The 21,638-nt window shown below is 35.3% G+C and overlaps 1 protein-coding gene across 2 annotated transcripts in view; it reads left to right on the plus strand.

Annotated features, from left to right (window-relative positions):
• Positions 1-20,217, plus strand: part of ALCAM (activated leukocyte cell adhesion molecule) — a 215,760-nt gene extending 195,543 nt beyond the window's left edge. For both annotated transcript variants that reach the window (XM_045501887.1, XM_045501888.1), the window contains 2 exons: positions 16,158-16,274; positions 17,766-20,217. In XM_045501887.1, coding sequence (XP_045357843.1) covers positions 16,158-16,245 — 88 coding nt within the window. In that variant the 3' untranslated portion in view covers positions 16,246-16,274; positions 17,766-20,217. The remainder of the gene's footprint in view (positions 1-16,157; positions 16,275-17,765) is intronic.
• The last annotated feature ends 1,421 nt before the right edge of the window (positions 20,218-21,638 follow it).

Below are 21,638 nucleotides of genomic sequence, written 5' to 3' on the forward strand. Positions count from 1 at the left end.
TTTCTTAAAAGAATAAAAATGAAATTTCTCTGTATCCTGGAACTGAGCTGAAAAATAAACGGCAGTTCTCTACATTATGACAAAATAAATGCTGAATTTTTGGAGCTCCCCCAATGTTTTTAATCATCCTATTCTAATTGCCAAGATCTCATTAGACCCCATTTATTTTTCCATGAATAAAAAAATTATGTGTGTAGGATTTTTTTTTTATTGTTACTTCATTGGCTATTATCATGGTGACCGAAAATTAAAATCATGGATAAATAAATTCTGGACACTCGGCCTCATAGTGTCTTTAGGTTAAGGGTTAAGGCTTCATGAATTTCCTTTAAAGTGCCTCATTAAATTAAGAGCAGATTTTACCATCTGACTTGAACATTTGTCTAAATAACTGTTATTTAATTGAAAAGTGCATCAACTTCGCCAGAGTTAATATTATTGGTAATCAAAGTAATAAGTTGCAATTCTCATCCCAAGCATCAGAGCATTTTTATGAAGAATTGTGGAACTCTTCAGATTTGCTAAGTATTTTGCATTCCTGATTACTTATTCCTTGCTAGTGCCCTCTGAGATAAGCCAGCATTTTTGCAACATGAGTCATTGTTAATCCTTGTGTCCAGAGTAAGTTGCACATTCATAATAAGAGCTTTCAGGTTAAGAATTGCTACATCATTTTGGGCTGTACTATACTCTCTTTCTTTCTTCTTTTCTATATAATAATTTCAACTTTACAAATCACTACAAGGGTATCATTGCTGTCATCAGCTAATTCATCACCATTTTACATGGGTCTGAGAGATTTCTAATAAACATATAGTCCAGAGCTTTTCCCCAGATATATAACCCTATGTTTACCATTTTGAAAAATAATACCATCAATAATGTTGTGAGTCACCATTATGGCAAACACTTTGAACAAAGATTACAAGTTAAACATCTTATTTAAAAGTCTCAGTTATACAGTTCCCAGAGCAGGAAGGTTTAAGCGGCATTTAGAAGTTCTTTGCATTGGCAATTTTAAAAGTCAGTGGAGAGAGAGGAGAGAAGCAATCTTTCATGCCCAAGTAGAACTTAAGAGTACATTTGTTAACATGCCTAGTGGCCACTTAGCTAACATGCATTCCCCATTCCATTAGTATGAGCTGCATATTTTCGTATCTATTTCAAATATGAAGAATTGCAGCAAGAAATGCTTAGCAGTCATGCTTGGCATTGTGATCTGGTATATTCATTGTAGAGTAAGGTCTCACGGTGATTCCTCTGCTGCTTTAAATCATATGATTTCTCATTACAAGTTATTTTCCTTAAGTTGGATGTTTTTTAATAATGAAAATGGATGACTGATCATTTCCCGTGTATATAGAGAATTAATTCATAGTACTACGCAAAAAGCATTAATTGACTAACTTCACTTCATTTCTAGCTGTCTAACAGATAGGAGAATATTAAAGAAATAGAGGCTATTCAATTATTATTTTTTACTGGGGTGCTTGGGTGGCTCGGTTGAACGTATGATTTCGGCTCAGTCATGATCTCACAGTTCATGAGTTCAAGCCCACATTGGGCTGGCTGCTGTCAGCATGGAGCCCACTTTGGATCCTCTCTTCCCCTCTCTCACTGCCTCTCCTCCACTTGCATTCTCTCAAAAATAATAAATAAACATTAACAAATTATTATATTTTATTATTTTCTCCATTTCTCTTAATTCTGTCCTCTGAACATTGTTTTTAGCTCCTCAAAGTTAAGTGTTACTCTTTGAGTTCCAAATCCTCTCTTGCATATCTTGGAGTACAGTAACTAATGAAAAATTAAAAGCCAAAGATAAAGGAAAAATAGAAAGGCAGCATAATGTAACCACTAACTTATTCAGGCATTTATTAAAACCATAATTTCCAGGTTGGTTGCATTTAAGAGACCCCTGACCACCATACTTCTTATCACTAAACTGTGAGTAAGCATTAACCAGACATTTGTAATCTCAAAATACACATTGTGTGAATCTTGGAAACTTACCAAGCGATTTATCTTTTGCAACTGTGGAACTCTTGACTATTTTCATGAAGTTTTTCTGTAATATGTAGACAAGCTGTAAGTCTAAAAATCACAAATATCTTGTCAGTTCTGCCTTGTGTAATGCTATATTATTCCACTACTGCCTCAGAAAAAAAAAAAAAAAAAAACAGAGACAGTCTTAAATTGGCAAAAAGACTAAAGAAGACTTGCCTAAAACCCTGAAATTTTAAGAAACAATGTTACTTGTTTCTTAACCATGCTATTAAGCCTTTCTAAAATGTTTCTCATAGTATCTCTTGATATGTAGAACAAGATCTTGTAAGAAACTTGATTTTAACTGAATTCTCTTTCCAATCAATACTCACTCTAAAATCAAATGCATGTTCCCACGAGGGAAAACTGACCCCCTACTGAATAAATTGAGAAGATAGTGCTGGAGGACCATCTATAGCACATTTTTAATGACTTTCCTCATTTATTGCTATATAAGCACCTACTAGTCTTTTTTCTATTTATTTTTTTTAACTGAAATTCTCAACAATTTAATGAGTTAAATGCAGGTAACCCTATTTCACAGTGTCCAAGTCCTTGTGAAATTAACCTGCTCAAGGTAGTGCGTGCAGTATATTATTCCATATCCCCATGTAGTTTCAAATATATTTTGCTGCTTCAAAACTTCTTTGGAATTAAAATTTATCTGACTTGGATTGGTTGCTGGCATTTAATATAGTGTGAGGGATGGGAAAGCGTGTTTAAAATGCAGGCCTGACATGGCCTCTCTCCTTGTGTTATAAATTGGGCTAATCCTTGGACACCTAGGTGGGCCAGTTGGTTGAGAGTCCCCACCTCTTGATTCGTCTCAGGTCATGATCCCACGGTGATGGGATGAAGCCCTGTGTCAGGCTGTATGTGGAGCCTGCTTCAGATTCTCTCTCTCTCTCTCTCTCTCTCTCTCTCTTCCTCTGCCCCTCCCCCTCTTTGCTCTCTCTCAAGAAAAGAAAAAAAAAGAAATTGGGCTAATCCAAATATTGGTTTCTTTCTCTTTCCCTATCCATAACCTAGCAGGCAGCCAGAAGAAGGGAGAAAAGAAAATGCCCCATTAGTCTATCAAACCATAAATAACAGTGGACTAGAGGGAAAATAAGATAATGTAGAAATGCTAGAGTCTTCATCCAGTCGATCAATCACAAGGTCATTGGCCATTCAAAGGGCAGAACCATCCATCCGTGACCCTCTTCTCCCCTGCTAGATATTACCTGAGATGTTTCCAGAGGAAAGGGCTTGCATCAAAATATAATGTTTTCAATTTTTAAAATCTTTTCTAGCTGTCTGTATATACACATTTCATTTTTTTTTTTAATTTCAAATATGTTTTCTCTTCAAAAGTGAAGGGAAGCCTTGTTCCCTGAGCCAAGCTATGTGCTATACCAACATTACCCACCTTAAGGAAACATTTTGAACAGTAAGGCTGCAGGTGGCATCCTGTTTTTGTTGCATATTCAGAATTGTTACATTTATTTTAATTCTCTAATTGTTTATGTAGTAGATGGTCCCCATATTCACTATTGGCCTAAACAAAAGGCCATTTTTTGAAATTTTTACTGAAGACTTAAGGATTTCCTATTTTAGCAGAGAGTTTCTTTAGTGAGTCTTAGAAATTCCTAAGGATATGAAGTTGGAAGTAGCAATAATAAGACAAACTATTTATTTTTCTTCTTTTCCTTCTTCAAACCCAGAAAATGCTGACAAGTCTTCTTCTGAGACACAGGGACTAGAGCCCTCCTATCCTCTAACTCTTTATTAAGCTTGGCCCAGGAGGAAACTCACTTTGCTGAGAGCTGTGACCAGGGAAGGAAGAAAAATAACTATTCTCTTGGATATGACCTTAATTGCCTGCACAGGTATCAATGGCCAGTTTGCTGAAAGAGGCAATTCCACACTCTCAGGGTCCCAGGCTTAAATGCCAGTAGCCTTAGTGCCATTCTGTGGGGTCTGCCAGGCATGCCAGAAATGAGAAATCACAGAAAACGTCCCTCTACCTAGGAAGTTTTAACGATTACTCATGCTCCCTCTGAAAGAGTTTTCAAGTTTGTTATACGTAAGTCTGCTTTTGAAAATCCTAAAATCTTATGAACTCTTCCATGTGCAAGGTATTTTAAATGGGTATTTTTTTGTTTTCCAAATGTGCAATTCTAGTGTAACATTTTATTTATCTTTTCATAATACCACCTCGCAAGATTGTGATGCATTGGTTAGGACTGCCACTCTCACCCTCCTTCACTTTGCCAAACTTCTTCATTCCCCACTAAATTATTTTTTTAATGCGGTCGTAGTTGACATACAACATTGGTTAATAAGGTGGACGACATATTGATTCGATACATTTATATATGGTGATAAGGTTACCACCAGAGTATTAGCTACCACCTCCATCATGTCACATAATTATCACTTCGTTTTGTGGTGAGAACAGTTAGGGTCTAATGTCTTAGCAACTCTGAAGTGTTAAAATGAAGGCACACTTAGTTGATACTACCATTATTCGTTCCCTACCTCCTTCAAAGGAGATCTCAAAACAAGTCTATAATACTGAGGGAAATCTCACCAAAAAAGTTGGAGAGTCTTCTCAAAAGTTATTTAAAAGCAGTTTGAACCCTTAAAAGGCACTGCATTTATGGAAATGACACAGAATGAAGAGTTGAGACTTAAGTTTGAGCTCCCTTCTGCTACTTAGCGGCTATTTGGCCATGGACAGCAGCTCCATGACTCACGTCAGTTTGGTCAGCCTCTGTCACTGCTGAGGGCTTTGCTGTCCACTGTCACATTTACCCTCATATCTGCCCTGCAAGCAGATCCTGTTATTCCCTGTTTATAGGTGAGCAAGCATGCTTCAGAGGATGTATTTGTCCAAGCACTTGCAACTCAGACTTGACACATGAGGATGAGAATCCAGGCCCTCTGACCCTATGACCAAGACTTTACTCAGTCTCACAGATTAGTCTAGATGGTCACCTCGAGGGCTTCCTCCATGATTATTGTGATTCTATGATTTCAATGTTCTCTTAAAGTTACATAAAAGCTGAACAATGAAGAAAGTTTAAGGCAACCAATAATAATTTTGACCCAAGCACTCATTCTTCATAAATGCCTAAACTTGTCCTTCAAATCAATTGACTGGAGAATATTTTGCTAAAGAGAATGACTTAAATAAATTTTTCTAGGGTGTCTGGGTGACTCAGTTGGTTAAGCATCCAACTTTGGCTCAGGTTAAGCATCTGACTTTGGCTCACTGTTGTGAGTTCGAGCCCTGCGTCGGGCTCTGTGACAACAGCTCGGAGTTTGGAGCCTGGAGCCTCCTTCAGATTCTGTACATCCCTCTTTCTCTGCCCTTCCCCTGCTCGCACTCGGTCTCTCTCTCAAAAATAAATGAACATTAAAAAAAATTAATTTTTCCTCTTCCAGTAGTAGAGGTATTTATAACCTCTATAATTATTTCAAATCTCTGCTATTTTCCAAAATTAAAAAAGATACATCCATAAAGTTGTATTTATTTTTACTATATCATTTTAAAAACCAAGCCAAAGTAATCAGAATAATTTTTAAATGCTTTTCCTGCTAGATAGAGTGGACTCTCAGTAATACAAATGGAAAGATCAGAGATAAAATTTATGTAAATCTCATGTACATAAACACAATATATACCCCCTCCCCCACCAACCACACTATTGTTATTTCTATTTAGTACATTTCATGATGGTTAACACTTAGCATATTTGTATAACTGTAACGTGGTGCATGGATGCTAAGACCCCTGGAGTTTGAATCCTGGCTTTGTTACTTAGTAGCTGTGTGATCACAAGCAATTTTATTAATCTCATTGTAATATCTGTACCACACTTAGAACAGTGCCTGGCACATTAAGGCATTATAAGGGTGTTAGCAGTTATAATTTTAGAGAGTGAGTTTAAGAAGGGAGATATTTGCTTTTCATTTACAGTTTCATTTATATATATATATATATATATATACATATATACATATATATATATATATATATATATATATATATATATATTTGCTTTGTAAACTTTAAAATAAGAAAAACAATTTGTATGGGGTGCCTGGGTGGCTCAGTTGGTTAAGCATCTGACCCTTGATCTCAGCTCCAGGTCATGATCTCACAGTTCGTGGGATTGAACCCCAAGTCAGGCTGTGTGCTGACAGTGTAGAGCCTGCTGGGGAGTCTCTCCCTCCCTCTCTCTCTGCCCCTCTGCCACTCAAGGTATCTCTCTTTCTCTCTCTCTCAAAAATAAGTAAACTTAAAAAAAAGAAACAAAAAGCAATTCATTTGAAGTTACTCAACTCTAACTCTACAAACATTTTCTACAAATATTTCATGTTGCCTTTAACAACCCTTTTTTCAAACTGTGAACAGTGATCTTTGTCCTGATTTACCTGAACAAATACACTGAAAAATACTGTGATTTGCCCTGAGTAAAGCTTCCCTAGGGAAAATTCTAGTCACTCCCTTTTTCTTGATACCTCTTTCTTCTATTTGATGTAACTTGATGAAATCATCCCTAGACCAATATATCCACCTAGAAAGTAAATAGAAAGGGAAATAAAATGGTATGCAGTTTTTCACTGCACATTTTCCCTGGTTCTTTCGGTCTCTGACTAGAGGCATATGCTTTAGCTTGTGGCTCTGTATGTTTTTATATTAAGGTAAAATTTGCTTACAATAAATGTGCCATTACATGTTTTGAGAAATGTAATACACCTTGTGACCATTACTCCAGTCACAGAATGGAGCATCTCATCACCCCAGAGTATTCCCTTGGACTCTTACTGTTCAGCCCCATATCCATGTTCCCTTAGGCAACCTCTGTGCTGATTGTTATCACTAGAGATTACGTTTGTCTAGTCTGGAGCCTCATACAAGACATACTCTTTTGTGCCTCGCTTTTTTCTTTTAACATAGTGTTCCTGAGATACATATATTAATGATTTGTTGAAATTACTGAGTAGTGTTTCATTGTTAGAATATGTCACATTATTTTAATCCATTCTCTTGTTTATGGACATTTGGATAGTTTCCAGTTCAGGCTATTATGAATAATATGGCTAAAAAAATCCTTATATAAGCATTTTTGTGAGTATTTGTTTGCACCATCTTGGGTTAATACCTAGAAATGGAATCGCTAGGTCATAGGGTAGATATTTTTCATAAGAAATTGCCAAACAGCTGTCCAAAATAGTTGTTCAATTCCCGCTCCACCAGCTATGTATGAGAATTTTGGTTCTTCCACATTCTTGCCTAACTTTGGTATTGTCATTCTGTTTAATTTTAGCCATTCCAGGAAGTGTGAAATTATATCTAATTTTGGTTTTAACTTGCCTTTCCCTGAGACCTAATGATTTCAAGCTCTGTGTACTTATTGGTCATTATCTTTTGTACCGTTACTATTCAGGTCTTTTACTTGTGATTTACCGGTATTTGGGTTTGTGTGTGTGTGTGTGTGTGTGTGTGTGTGTGTGTGTGTGAGTGAGTGATTGATCTGTAAGAGTTCTTTACATGTTCTGTATAAAAGTCCTTTGTTATAGATACATTGTGACTTTTGTTCTAGTCTGTGACTTCTTTTCTTTTTTTCATGCTGTCTTTTAATGAGTGGAAGTTTTTAATTTTAATGAAGAGCAACTTATGAATTTTTTTCTATTCTGCTTACTGCTTTCTGTGCCCATGATACAAAATGTTTGCTTATCCCTAAATAGCAGAGATATTTTTCTATGTCTTTTTCTAGAAACTTTATACATTTAAGAATATGATATATCTAAGATTTTGTGTGTGATACAAGACAAAGGTGGCTTATTTGTTTGGTTGGTTTTGCTTTTGTTATATTTGTCAACTCATTCCAGCATCATATGTTAAAAAGATTTTCTTCTGGCCTTGGAACTTTTGTAGTAGTAATAGTGGTAAGAAAAATAATGATAATAAAATATAAGTCTTTCAATTTTGATGTTCTGCTTGTGTTAACAATCTTATTTCTTTCCATTTTCATATAGATTTTAGCAACTTGTTAATTTCTACCAAAAAAATTTAAGAGCTTTGTGGGATTATGGTTGCTTTGAATTTATAGATAAATTTGGGTAGATTTGAATCTCAAATTTGACATCTCTTAGCCTTCCAATATGTGAATATCATTTTTCTCTCCATTTACTTTCCATTTTTTCTTAGCAATATATTTTTTAAATTTTTAATGTTATTTGTTGAGAGAGAGATAGTGAGCAGGGAGGGCCAGAAAGAGGGGGAGACTGAAAATCTGAAGCAGGCTCCAAGCTGTCTGCACAAAGCCCAATGTGGGACTGGAACCCACGAACTATGAGATCATGATGGGGCCAAAGTCAGATGCTCAACTGACTGAGCCACCGCAGCACCCTGCTTAGCAATATTTCATAACTTTTAATGTAGACATGGACATGTCTTATAAAATTTATTCTTATGTTTTATGTCTTTTGCAGCTATTATAAATGCAATTATTTTGCAATTTTATTTTCCATTTTTATATAAAAATATGATTATTTTGTTGTTGTTGAAATGTATACAGCCACCTTCCTACATTCACTTGTTAATTCTATTCGTTGTCTTGTGGATTCCTTAAGATTTCTATGTAAACAATCATTTCATATGGAAATAGAGATAATTTTACTTCCTCCCTTCCCCTCTGTATGCTTTTTCTATTTCTTTTTCTTGCTTTGCTGCACTCATAGAGATCTCCAATACAATGTTAAATAGAACTGTTGAAATCTTTACATGTTCCCAATTTTAGGGAGGGAATTGTTCAATATTTGCCATTATGTATGATATTTGCTCTTTGTTTTTCATATATGCCTACCCAGAGTTAGCCAGACTGTGGGGCTAAGGTATGATTCTCCCAACTGCCAAATCTTCCCAAACTTCTGACCCCCAATGCAAGGAGTTAGTGTGCAAATACTGAGTTAGAAGGAAGAGTCCACATAAGAACATCCTTGCTTCTGATACTAGTTCAAGTTGAGGGTTTCCCAAAACCACACTCAGGTTTGATCAATTGCTAGAAATACAGAGTTTTACTGGAACCTAATATACTCTCGTTTATGTTCATTACAAGTAATAGATATGTTGAAATTGGCCAAGGAAGAGAAATAGCGCAGAGTCTGGGAGAGTTCCAAATGTGAAGTTTCCTTTGTCTTCAGACATGTTACTCTACTGCCACTGATGTGTGGCAAAAGCATGGGCTATTGCCAATCTGAGAAGCTCGCTTGAGCTTTACTGTCCAGAGTTTTTATTAGGGCTTTGCTATACAGGCATTTTTGATTGACTACGTGTCCATATGGTTTACCTCAATCTCCAGTCTCTCCCTTCCTCAGAAATCAGGCTGATACCACATAGCCGAAAGCCCTAAATGATATGGCTGTTCTTACAGGATGGCCAGCCCGCACCCTAAGACCATTGGATGTTGATGGCCATATGCTGAGACAACCTCTCAGCATAAACTATTCGATGCGATTGGAGATGCACCAGGAAAAAGAAAGCCACTCCTAGCACTTAGGATATCCTAACTATTTAGAGATTATCTCCCAAGAACTAATGACAAAGCCCAGACTTTTCTTTGGGCAAGGCCAAATTCCTTACTACACAATGCCCTTTAAGAGGCTAAAGAATTTTTTTAAATATCCCTAGATTACTGAGAGTGATATTCCTGATAATTTTCTATCACAGATTATCATTGAATTTTCTCAAATGCTCTTTTGACATCTACATTACATTACATCTGCATTTACATTATTTCTATAAAAAATCATATTGTTTTCCTATATTCTTTGTTCTGATAAAATGGTAAATTATATTGATTGATTATTGAATATTAAGCTAGTCTTGCATTCCTGGAATAAATCCTACTGTATTATGATATATCATATTTTTTATATATTGATGGATACTGTTTATCAACATTTTATTAAGAATTGTTTTGTTTACATTCATGAGGAATAGTGATCTGTGATTTTCTTTTCTTATAATATCTCTGCTAAATTTTTGTAGTAGGGTAATGTGAGCTTACTAGAATGAGTTGGAAAGGGTCCCATCCTCTTCTTTTACTGAAAGATGTTTTTACTTCCTTAAATATTTGATATAGTTCAGAGATAAAACCACCTGGGCCTGGAGTTTTCTTTATGAGAATTTGTTTTAAAACAAAAATTATGATTTCAGTTTCTTTAATAGACATAAGGTTGCTTCCTCTTGAATAATTGGTAAGCTTTTCAAGAAAAATGTCCATTTCATTTACATTGTTGACACTTTTGCAAAAAGTTATCCATAGAATTCTGATTCTGCAGTGATAACACTTTACTTTCTAATATTGTTAATTTGTATTTTATTCCTTTATCATACTCAGTGTTTTTAGAGAATTAATCAATTTTCTAATAATTTCAAATAACTTTCTTATTTGTTTTATTTTTATTTCTATTACTTATTTTCAATTTTAATTCTTTTTGCTCTTAGGATTACTATTCTCTTTTCTACTTTATTTAGAAAGTTATTCAACTTTGTCTTCTTTTTTTAATTTCATAAATGAATTAAAAATTTAGATCACTGCTGTTAGCCTTTCTTCTTTCATAACACAAGCATTTAAACTATGAATTTCACTCACAGCACTGAGTTAGCTGCATTCCACAAATTTCAGTATGTTTTGTTTTCATATTCATTCAGTTAAAAATGTGTTTCAGGGGCGCCTGGGTGGCGCAGTCGGTTAAGCGTCCGACTTCAGCCAGGTCACGATCTCACGGTCCGTGAGTTCGAGCCCCGCGTCGGGCTCTGGGCTGATGGCTCAGAGCCTGGAGCCTGTTTCCGATTCTGTGTCTCCCTCTCTCTCTGCCCCTCCCCCGTTCATGCTCTGTCTCTCTCTGTCCCAAAAATAAAAATAAAAAAACGTTGAAAAAAAATAGTTTAAAAAAAAAAAAATGTGTTTCAATTTTCTCTGTGGTTTCTTCTTTGGAGCCAGGTAGCTCAAACTGTGTTAAATTCCACACGTTTCTCCTTGACTTCTGTTTTGTTAAGACAGCCTGCTCTGTAAGCTTTTAATCTTTTGAAATGCATTGAAAGTTATTCTTTCGGCCTTCCATGCAGCCATGCAGCATTACCTGGAGGATGCTAGATGAGCATTTGAAGAAAACACTTTGGTGGTTGATGGGTACGGTGTTCTGTAGCTGTATGTCAGATTAAGATAGATAACAGTTTGTTTAAATCTTCTTATCCTTACAGATTTTTTTTTCAAATTATATAACATCACTTCACATGTAAGAGGGTTACAAGCCAGTACTTCCAGTACTAGAGCTAGCTCAGTACTAGTAACTTCATCATGATTGTGCATATGGAATTTTGGTCCATTAATCCTATCAGCTACTGAGACAGGAGTATTAGATTCTCTAAATAAGGTTGTGTATTTGTCTGTTGATTTCTCCCTTTAATTCTGTCAGGTTTTGCTTTATGTTTTCATTAATTACATACACTTACAATTGTCATGACTTCCTTGTGTATTGAAACTGTTGTAACTATGAAATGTCTCTCATTGGTGCTGTAATGTTCCTCGTGTTGAACTTTACATTGCCCCATATGAATACAGCTATAGTGCTTTCATACGCTTCCTGTTCACAGGTATATCTTTCTCTCCTTTTATTTTCAGTTTGCGATCTCTGTATAGTTAAAGTGCACCTCATGTATGGTAAAGGTGATAAGACTATGACTCTCAGGCTGCTGTCTGATTTTGTAAAGAAAGGTTTTTGGTAGCACAGTCATGCCCATTTCTTCGCATGTGCTTTGTGTTGTTTCACACTATCATGCCAGTGTGGAAGAGTTGGAACAAAAACCATATGGCCTCCTAGCCTGAAATAGTTACAATCTGGACCATCCAGAAAAAATTTTAACGCCTGGAATATCGCATTTGCTTACTTGCTTATGACAGTCTGACAGTCTCCCTTTTATTTATTTATTTTTTTAATTTTTTAAAAAAGTTTATTTATTTTTGGCAGAGAGAAAGAGACAGACAGACAGAGCATGAGTTGGGGGAGAGGCAGAGGGAGGGAGTGACAGTCTCCCTTTTAATTGGAGGATTTAGCCAAGCTACACTTAAGTATTGATATAATTACATTTAAGATCACCATCTCACTATTTGTTTTCTAGTTGTACTCTGTTTTTCTTTTCCTGCCTTCTTTTGACTTACTCAGATAAGTGTTAGTATTATATTTTAATTTCTCTAATGGCCTTTTAACTATACCTCTTTCTATTCTTTCATTGTGGTTGTAGGGATTACAATAAGAACTCTTGATAACAATCTACTCATGTAATAATCTAAAACTCTTGAAACATTATAATTTTAGATAACCTCCTTCATGTAATTATAGTGTGAAGTTGATAATAAATGAGTTGTAATGAATATGACAGCAATAGCAAAAAGGATGAAGGAAGTTAAATGAAATCATAATGTTTCAAGGGTCTTACATAATGCAGTATGTATCGTATTAAATGATTGTCTTTATAAAAATTGTTTTGAATAGTATTTATATTTTACCACACACATATAATCTGAATTCATTCTTTCTTGTCCATCTGAGTTTCCATGTAGTGTCATTTCCCTTCAACCAAAGAACTTTCTTTGATACTTCTCGGCACAGGTCTGCTAGCGATAATTTATTCCAGTTTTCTTTCATCCAATTTTATATGTCTTTATTACCTTTGCTTAAAAATCTTTTTACTGGATATAAAATTCTGTGTTGAGATATTTTTCTTTCAGCATTTTAAAGATGTTTAGTTATCTCCTATATGCATTTTTGTCCTGAGACATTAGCAGTTATTCACGTCATTGCTCCTCTGCCCAATTTTTCTGTGGCTACTTTCAAGTTCTTCTCTTTATATTTGCTTTTGGTTAGTGTGATTATGACATACATAGGTGTGTTTTTCTTTGTATAATTCCTGCTTGGGGATTGCTGAGCACATTGGATCTCCAAGTTAATGAACATGAACAAATCTGGGAATATTTTTCATTGTTTCTTTAAATATATTTTCTACCCCCTTTGCTTTTGCTTTTTCTACTGGGACTCCAATTACACATATGTTAGAGTACTCAATGTTGTCCTACAAGTCACTGAGGATCTTTTTTTTCCTATCATCTTTCTGTTTTTAAAAATTTATAATTTATGTTGTTTTGTCCTGTAGGTTCACTGAGGCTTTCCTCTGCTACCTCCAATCTGTTGATATGATAATTCAGTGAATTATTCATTTGCAGTGGGAATCATTTTTGTTTACATTTTTTTTTGCACTGAAATTTGTCTATTCTCTCATTGTCACCACTTTTTTCTTTATGTCATTTAACATGTAATATAGTAACTGATTTAAAGTTCTTCCTTTGTATTTCCAAATTCTGTGTCATCCAAGGATACTCTCTGGACTTTATGTTAACATTTTTCTATTCTTCATATGTATGGTAACTTTTTTTTTATTATATATTGGTCTTTTGGGGGGTGATATGTTATAGAGATTCCATGTTCCATTATATTCTCCTAAAGGATATGGATTGTTTTTCTTGGCAGGCAGTTCAACTTCTGGCTGATTTCCTTGATTTTGTGAAAGTTACATTTACATTTTATATGACACACATATCTTAGGTTGAATACCAAGACTCATCACAGAGTCTTGGCTTTTCTGGGATTTCAGTGGAAAGATTGATATGTTTGCCAAGGACTTTTGGCTTGGCGAGATTCAACTCCAAACATATGTTTCTCTATGTAGGGTAGTAGCTAAAATCTATGTCACTTTTTTTTTTAATATTTTTTCATTTTTGAGAGAGAGAGAGAGAGAAAGAGAGAGAGAGAGAGTATAGGCAGGAGAGGGACAGAGAGAGAGAGGGAGACACAGAATCCGAAGCAGACTCCAGGCTCTGAGCTGTCAGCACAGAACCTGATGTGAGTTTGAACTCATGACCTGAGCTGAAGTTGGATGCTTAACCCACTGAGCCACCCAGGCACCCCTGTAGCACATTTTTAAGCTTTCCAGTTGTTGCTTTCTACTTGGCTAAGTGAAATTTCTCGCCTCCAAGGGAAGAAATAACATCCAAAGGTTTATTGTGATTTACACAAATATTTGGGGTTCTCACCACTCTGTGGCTCTCTTCTTTCTGAGATTTTTTTTTCTCCTTTACTTTCAGAGTTTTAGTTAGCTTATGCCTCTCCAGCTGGGAAGTGACCTCAGAGGAAAAGTTATGTAAAAATAGAGCTCATCCAGTATAAGGGTCAAATTTCCTTTAGTTTTTACTTGATTTTAGATAGATATAGATATAGATATAGATATAGATATAGATATAGATATAGATATAGATATATAGATATAATGTAGACAGCATATGTCTATATGTCTATATGTTATATGTAAAAAATATATACTGTGTTTATATATTTTATAAGAGAAAAATATGAGAAAAGGAGCAAGGCCATTTGCATCATTCTTCCATTTTCCTGGAAAATATATATGATAAGGTTGTTGTCATTCACCATAGTGTACCATTTTACTGCAAGGTAGGAAATATTTATGTGATAATATGATATAGGTCAAGACATAGACTCCAACTGACGGCATGTCTTATTTACATTTGAAATGTCTATTGTAAAATGCTATTACATATTTTAGCACTTTTCATGTTGGCAGAGTTTGAGCTTGCTCTCCTGCCTTATGAATGGACTTAGAAGGCTGTAGTTTCAGCTAAACTAAGAATTTTTAAGTCAAAAATTAAATTAAACTCATGCTAAATATAATGAGTGTCCCCAGTTTAAATGAGCCATATGTCTTTATCTCACTTGGACATATATCATATACCATTACATACCTCTTTCTAGTAAAGTTGTGATTCTTAGCAAATGAATCCATTTCAATAATGGAAATACTTCTAAGGGAAAAATGGAGTTTTCTCCCCAGTTTCCTTGGCACATCTGGATATATATTTTTTCTTAAAAATAGAAATATTATTAGGAATTATATGGCAATAATAATTTAAACTACCATATCACTGTGGTTCTGCTGATGAGCTTTTAACAGGGAGGGAGAGAGTTAAGGAAGGAGAGAAAGGAAGGAGAGAAAGGAAGGAAGGGGGAGGGAGGGAAGGTGGGAGGGACAGAGAGAAGGAAGGAAAACAGGAGGGAGGGAAGGAGGGAGGAAAGGAGGGAGGGAGGGAGGGAGGGAGGGAGGGGTACACTTTTTAAAATACAGTTATGGTTTCTCCTGGGTCATCCTAAAACCAAGGAATTTATCTGTGTGCTTAAGAAAACCTGATTTCAGCTCTTAAAGGATAGAACCCAGTCATGTGTAACCATGGCAGCAACTCTCAAACTTTGGCAGAAGCTGAGCCACCAGGGAGCCTTGTTTATCATGGATTGCTGGCCCTCTCCCCAGAGTTTCTGTTTCTATTGTTCTGTTTGCACTTCTGTCAAGTTCCCAGGGGGTGCTGATACTGCTGGTCTAGGACCACAGTTTGAGAACCACCATGTTAAAGCTACTTTGGCTTCTGCTGCCAGATTCCTGTCATAAACTTGGGTCTCTTTCTAATCTTGCTTGTGATTTATTTGATAAAACAGAATTCATAAACAAAGATACAGGACATTAGTTCAATCTGGATGCATAATACAGAATGACAAAAGAGAAAGGCACTAATGAAACACCCTCAGAGAAAATTTGCAGAAAGTATTTGCCCAAAAGGAAATTTTTGATTATTGAGTTGATAATAATTACTTCCCAGAAAGTGGAGAGGAAAAAAAAAAAACAAACAAACAGCCCAAAACATGATGCAACTAAGTATGTATAGTCTGTGTTCACAATAATTAGTTGGTTTTTCTCCTACCATATATTTAATGCAACGCCATTACCCAAGGTAATCTCATTGGAATGTGTTCTGTTACCAGTCCAGGTTCACAGATGTGGATTTGTTCACCCCAGTAGTTTGTCTATATTAGATGTGAAACATTTGCTTTTCAAAGATACATTCATGTGAACCCTAAAATTAAAAAAAAAATTAAAAAGTTAAATACACATGTGTCAATGTGATGATATTTATTTAATTTTCTTACAGGACTGCCTCAAAACATGTAAACAAGGACCTTGGTAATCTGGAGGAAAACAAAAAGTTAGAAGAAAACAATCACAAAACAGAAGCCTAAGAGAGAAACTGTTCTAAAGTGTTGTCCAGGTGGGTAGGCTGTTTGAGGTTTATAGAAATAATTCCCAATGAAAGTACAAAACACCCTAGGAGACGAAAGGGAAAGTAAGCCTTGACGTTGAGATGCTTCGTAATTGCAACTTTCTAAACAGGAAGAGAGTTTTTGCCAAAGGAAACTTTGGTAACTCAGAAAGGTGTTCTCAGAAGAATGGAATCTCAACAGTCTACCCATCTTCTAAAAAATAATCATTATTCTGTGACTAATTAAAATCAGTGTTGAGATTGTAACATTCAATTAGCATTTTGTCTTCTAATGCCAAAATTTTTGCTGAGTGCAAAGAAGTTGAATTTTCTAAATTGATACTTTGGTTGGATGAGAGCTGGTTCTAATACTTCAAATTTATCTTAAAAAGCAATTATGAGAATAACTTTTAAATATAAACATTTTAATCTAAGGATTTAATATACTTACAAGTGTCGTGTATTTATGCAGCCATTCCCCAAACTATTTTAATGAAAAAATTTGTGTAGACACACAAAACTTTTGCAGGTAGTATGTGTATTATATATATGTGTGTGTATATGTATATGTGTATCTACATATGCACATATATGTGTATGTGTGTATAATGTATATATCAGTGTTACATATATTGCATATATTTATATATAATAGCTATATGAGTATGATTTTTTTAAGACAATCTCAAAAAAAGTCTTTTCCATGGTATTGCCACTTGGAATTTGAGCTTTTCATTTTTATTTATGATCTCTTCAGCCAGCCAAACACAGAAGCCATTTGGACAAATTATTTTGTGTGTCCTTGAGAATAACTGTTGCTGTAGTTTACGCATGTGATGTAACAGTCCCCAACAACCACAGTAAAGCTTTGGTTCATTATAAATAAAGCACAAGTCACAATCTGAGTAGGTCACCCCAGGTAGCAAGCATGGGAAATAATTACAATTGGAAGGATACACACAGGAAAGAAAGATCGAATAATTGGGGTAACACATGTTTAGAATCTGAAAACTGAGATCTCAAACTGCTCATGTGAAAGAAGTAAGAGCTGGGTTCCTTCTCCCATCCTGCTGTCCATTGGAGGCCAAGTATGAGCATTCCCGTCGGACTTTTTTTCTGCTTCTCTAGGTGCATTCCTCAATCCTTTGTAAACATAGAATTTACCTTCTGGTTATCTTCAAAATTTGATAAAGTCTCAAAGAAAACTTAAGCTTAAAGACAAAACCTGCAGAATGAAATATTTTCCTGAAAAAAACCTTCTAATCGTCATATGAATTAAGCAATTTTCATAAAAATAAAGACTCTTCAACAATTCGAAAAAAGTATTTGTAGAAGGGGCTGCAACAGTGCCTGGGATCACAGATGGGCTCAGGGACAATGGAGTTTTATGAAAGGCTCCTATAAAGTAATTCCTATCACTTTTAGTACAAAGCATCTGTTGATGGTGAAAAATGATTGCTATGGTAACTTACTAAATTGTGTTTTTTTTCATCATTTCAGAGAAAAAAAAACTATATAGACCAATTGAAGCATGAACGTGGATTGTATTTAATACATATACAAAGACATTGACAGCAATTCATGGTTCAAGTATTAAGCAGTTCATTCTACCAAGCTGTCACAGGATTTTAGAGAATTATCTCAAGTAAAAACAATGAAGTGAAATTACAAACAAAAACAAGTTTTGGCAGCCATGATAATAGGTCATATGTTGTGTTTGGTTTGTTGTTTTTTGTTTTTTGTTTTTTTTTCTGTAAATGTCTGCACTGAGGATTTCTTTTTGGTTTGCCTTTTATGTAAATTTTTTACGTAGCTATTTTTATACACTGTAAGCTTTGTTCTGGGAGTTGCTGTTAATCTGATGTATAATGTAATGTTTTTATTTCAATTGTTTATATGGATAATCGGAGCAGGCACACTTCTGATTCTGATTGCTATCAGTAATGCCCCCAAATTTTCTCACAAGCACCGAAATCCCAAAGGTGGCAGCTTGTGAAGGCTGGGGACACACACATTGCTCTATTCAAAAACTGTGATTTTTTCTATCACAAGGGAGATGGAGGCAGAGAGTCAGACTGATTAGCAGCCGATGAGCTGATTCTGATCATGCACCACCAGCTGACTTTCCGAAGTAAATCACACATGCATACGGACGCACATACATAATAATGGTACTCCCAAACTGACAGTTTCGCCTATTTGAAACAGGACATAACACAGAATTTGGGCAGCACTTACCTTCAGAGACAACTGCTAATATATTATTTTCTGTCAAAAGAAAAATGAGAGACAGTTTGGAAAAATCATGGATAACATTCCCATTTTCATAGATCACGATGTAAATCATTGTAATTAAAAATTGGTGTTAAATCCTTTGGGTTATCCACTGCCTTAAAATTATATCTATTTCCTTTAAAAAAAAGATATCAGTCAGAATTGGAGATTTTTAACAGTGGTCATTATCAAAGCTGTGTTATTTTCCACAGAATATAGAATATATATTTTTTTCGTGTGTGTTTTTGTTAACTACGCTACAGATATTGAATGCACCTTGAGATAATTTAGTGTTTTTAACTGGTACATAATTTATCAAGCAGTACATGAGAGTGTAATAATAAAATGTCTATGTATCTTTAGTTACATTCAAATTTGTAACTTTATAAACATGTTTTATGCTTGAGGAACTTTTTAGGGTGGTAGTATAAATGGAAACTTTTTGAGGTAGACTGGATAAGGGCCAATAGCTACTTGTGACTAGACTTTTAAACTTTGCTCTTTCAAGCAGAAGCTTGGTTTCTGGGAGAACACTGCGCAGCCATTTTTGTCCCAGGATTTACATAACTTTACAGAAAAAAAAAGTGAACATCAGATTTCCAGGTAAAAAACTGTATTCTTTAGGAGCAAAAGGAAAACTGATGTTTATTTCTTAGACTGACAGAATAAAAAATTATGATGGCAATGAAAAACAAATAGAAGATAAAGTCAGAAAGAGATTGGGAATAATATTTTACCACTTCTGCATTAAGAAACACATGTTATTGTACATTTAATAAACTGTTTATTGTCTGGGCAGTAGTGACTCAGTTTAATAAAAGCTTCCTGTAGTGCATTGGTATGGATTAAATACATAAAATATCCTATTAGACTCAATGCTGTATAAAATATTACGGGGAAAAAGAGAATATGTTATTTTGCCTCTAAACTTTGATGTATTGAAGTTTTATTTGGCAGGAAAAAAATTGAATCTTGGTCAATATTTAAACCAAAGTGAAAGGGGAAAAACCAAAGTTATTTTTTTTGCATGGCTAAGCCATTCTGTTATCTCTGTAAATACTGTGATTTCTTTTTTTTTTCCTTCTCTCTTTAGAATTTTGTTAAAGAAATTCTAAAATTTTTAAACACCTTCTTTCCACAATAAACCACGAACACTAAAATGAAATCACTTCCATATAATTTTTTTTTTCTTTTGGTGTGGGAGATCAAAGATTCAAAGTCTAACGCCTAAGATCTATTTGCAGAAAGAAGCAATGTTGCAATAGAGAGGGTCATACTACAATTATTTCTTGGCTTCCACTTGCTGTAGTAAACTGAGTGCAAAAACAACTGTCAGAACCTAGAGAGCAGAACATTCGCAACTCAGAGTTCTGGACGGACAGCAGAAAGTTTGCCAGGGAAAAGGGGACAGCATTATTACAATTGAATCGATGCGGGGATAAAAAGCGGAGTGTGTTTGTGTAACGGCAGCCATCTGCACAGCAAGACTGGGAAGGAAGATAATGCACAATCCTCAACTTCTGAGGTTGCATCTCTCCAATTTCACTCTTTGGAAACAGGAGACAGGTTTTGCCAGTTCAAGTTTCACTTCCTATCTGTGATTACAGGAATTGTATGTGGAAATGGATTAACATACCCGTCTATGCCTAAAAGATAATAAAAATGAAATATGTCTTCACATCTCTCTCACAGCTGTCTTCTTGTCTTCATGAACTAGGCTGTTCATGTGTAGAAAGTAGTCGTCTTTATTAAACAGGGGGGAAATCATTGTGCCTGGAGAGGGAATGCAGCAAAATAAAATTGTCCATGCCTTCCCATTATGTCAGGCGGGCCACCTTAGCCACTCCTAGATTGCAGCAGTGTCTGGTTCTAGAATGTGTCTCCATCTTCAGTGGTAGGATTATACTTACTGTGGGTATCCCATGTGGCTGTCCTAGAAACTTAATTAAGAGGACACTCTTCTATTTCTTCACTCCCTCCATTAACACACCATTCAGCCTACCATTTGGAATTACATAGGCATGAACTTTTACTGAAATTCTTTCCCTTCAAAGTAAGATAAAGCCAGCTATGTATACATCAGAGAAAGAGATTACTATTTATTGAAGCAATACTATGTGCTAGGGTCATCCATACATTGTTTTATTTAATCCTTAGTAGTTGTAAATATTATTAAATGTTCCCCATTTAATAGCTGAAAACTAAGGGTTAGACAGGTTCTATAACTCCCCAATACATTTAGCTTTTAAGTAGGTAAATTGGGTATTAAACCTGACCTGAGGGGCTCCTGGGTGGCTCAGTCAGTTGAGCATCCGACTTCGGTTCAGGTCATGATCTCACTCACAGTTCATGGGTCCAAGCCCCACATCAGGTTCCATGCTAGCAGGACAGGGCCTACTTGGGATTCTCTCTCCTCCCCCTCTCTCTGCCCCTCCCCCACTTGTTCTCTCTCTCTCTCTCTCTCTCTCTCAAAATAAACTCAAAGAAAGAAAGAATGAAAGAAAGAAAGAAAGAAAGAAAGAAAGAAAGAAAGAAAGAAAGAGACAGACATGACCTGATTCTCAAGGTCATGTTGCCCTAGTCTACTATAGTCCCCAAACTTCTTTAATAAAGAAGTTATTCCTTTATTCCTTAATAAGAGAATCCTTTTCATAATATGTAAAGTTGGGAAATATTAATTGACACATGAAAGGCTTACACCATTATTAAATAATTATTCTAAGATGTTCAAATCATATAATAGGCCAATATTACATAATTTTTAAATATCTGTATTTAGATGATTAGATATTTTATTATACATAATTATATGTGTATATTTAAAGCATATATATTTAAAAGTGATATGACATACATTGCACACATAATAACATGTGATATAGATATGTCACGCTACATTTTTAAGCAGATGCATATTCCTGTCATACACTAAATACCAGTGACGAGACAGGCACTATGTTGATGTGTTATTTATATGGTTTCACTTTAATCCACACAACATCCTGCTACAGGAGGTGCTGTCTCCACTTTACAGATGAAGACAATGTAAATAACTTCGTCTACAATCACAGACACCAGAGGTGATTGAACCAGGTGATT

This window comes from Leopardus geoffroyi, chromosome C2 (assembly GCF_018350155.1).
Source record: "Leopardus geoffroyi isolate Oge1 chromosome C2, O.geoffroyi_Oge1_pat1.0, whole genome shotgun sequence".
Lineage (NCBI taxonomy): Eukaryota > Metazoa > Chordata > Mammalia > Carnivora > Felidae > Leopardus > Leopardus geoffroyi.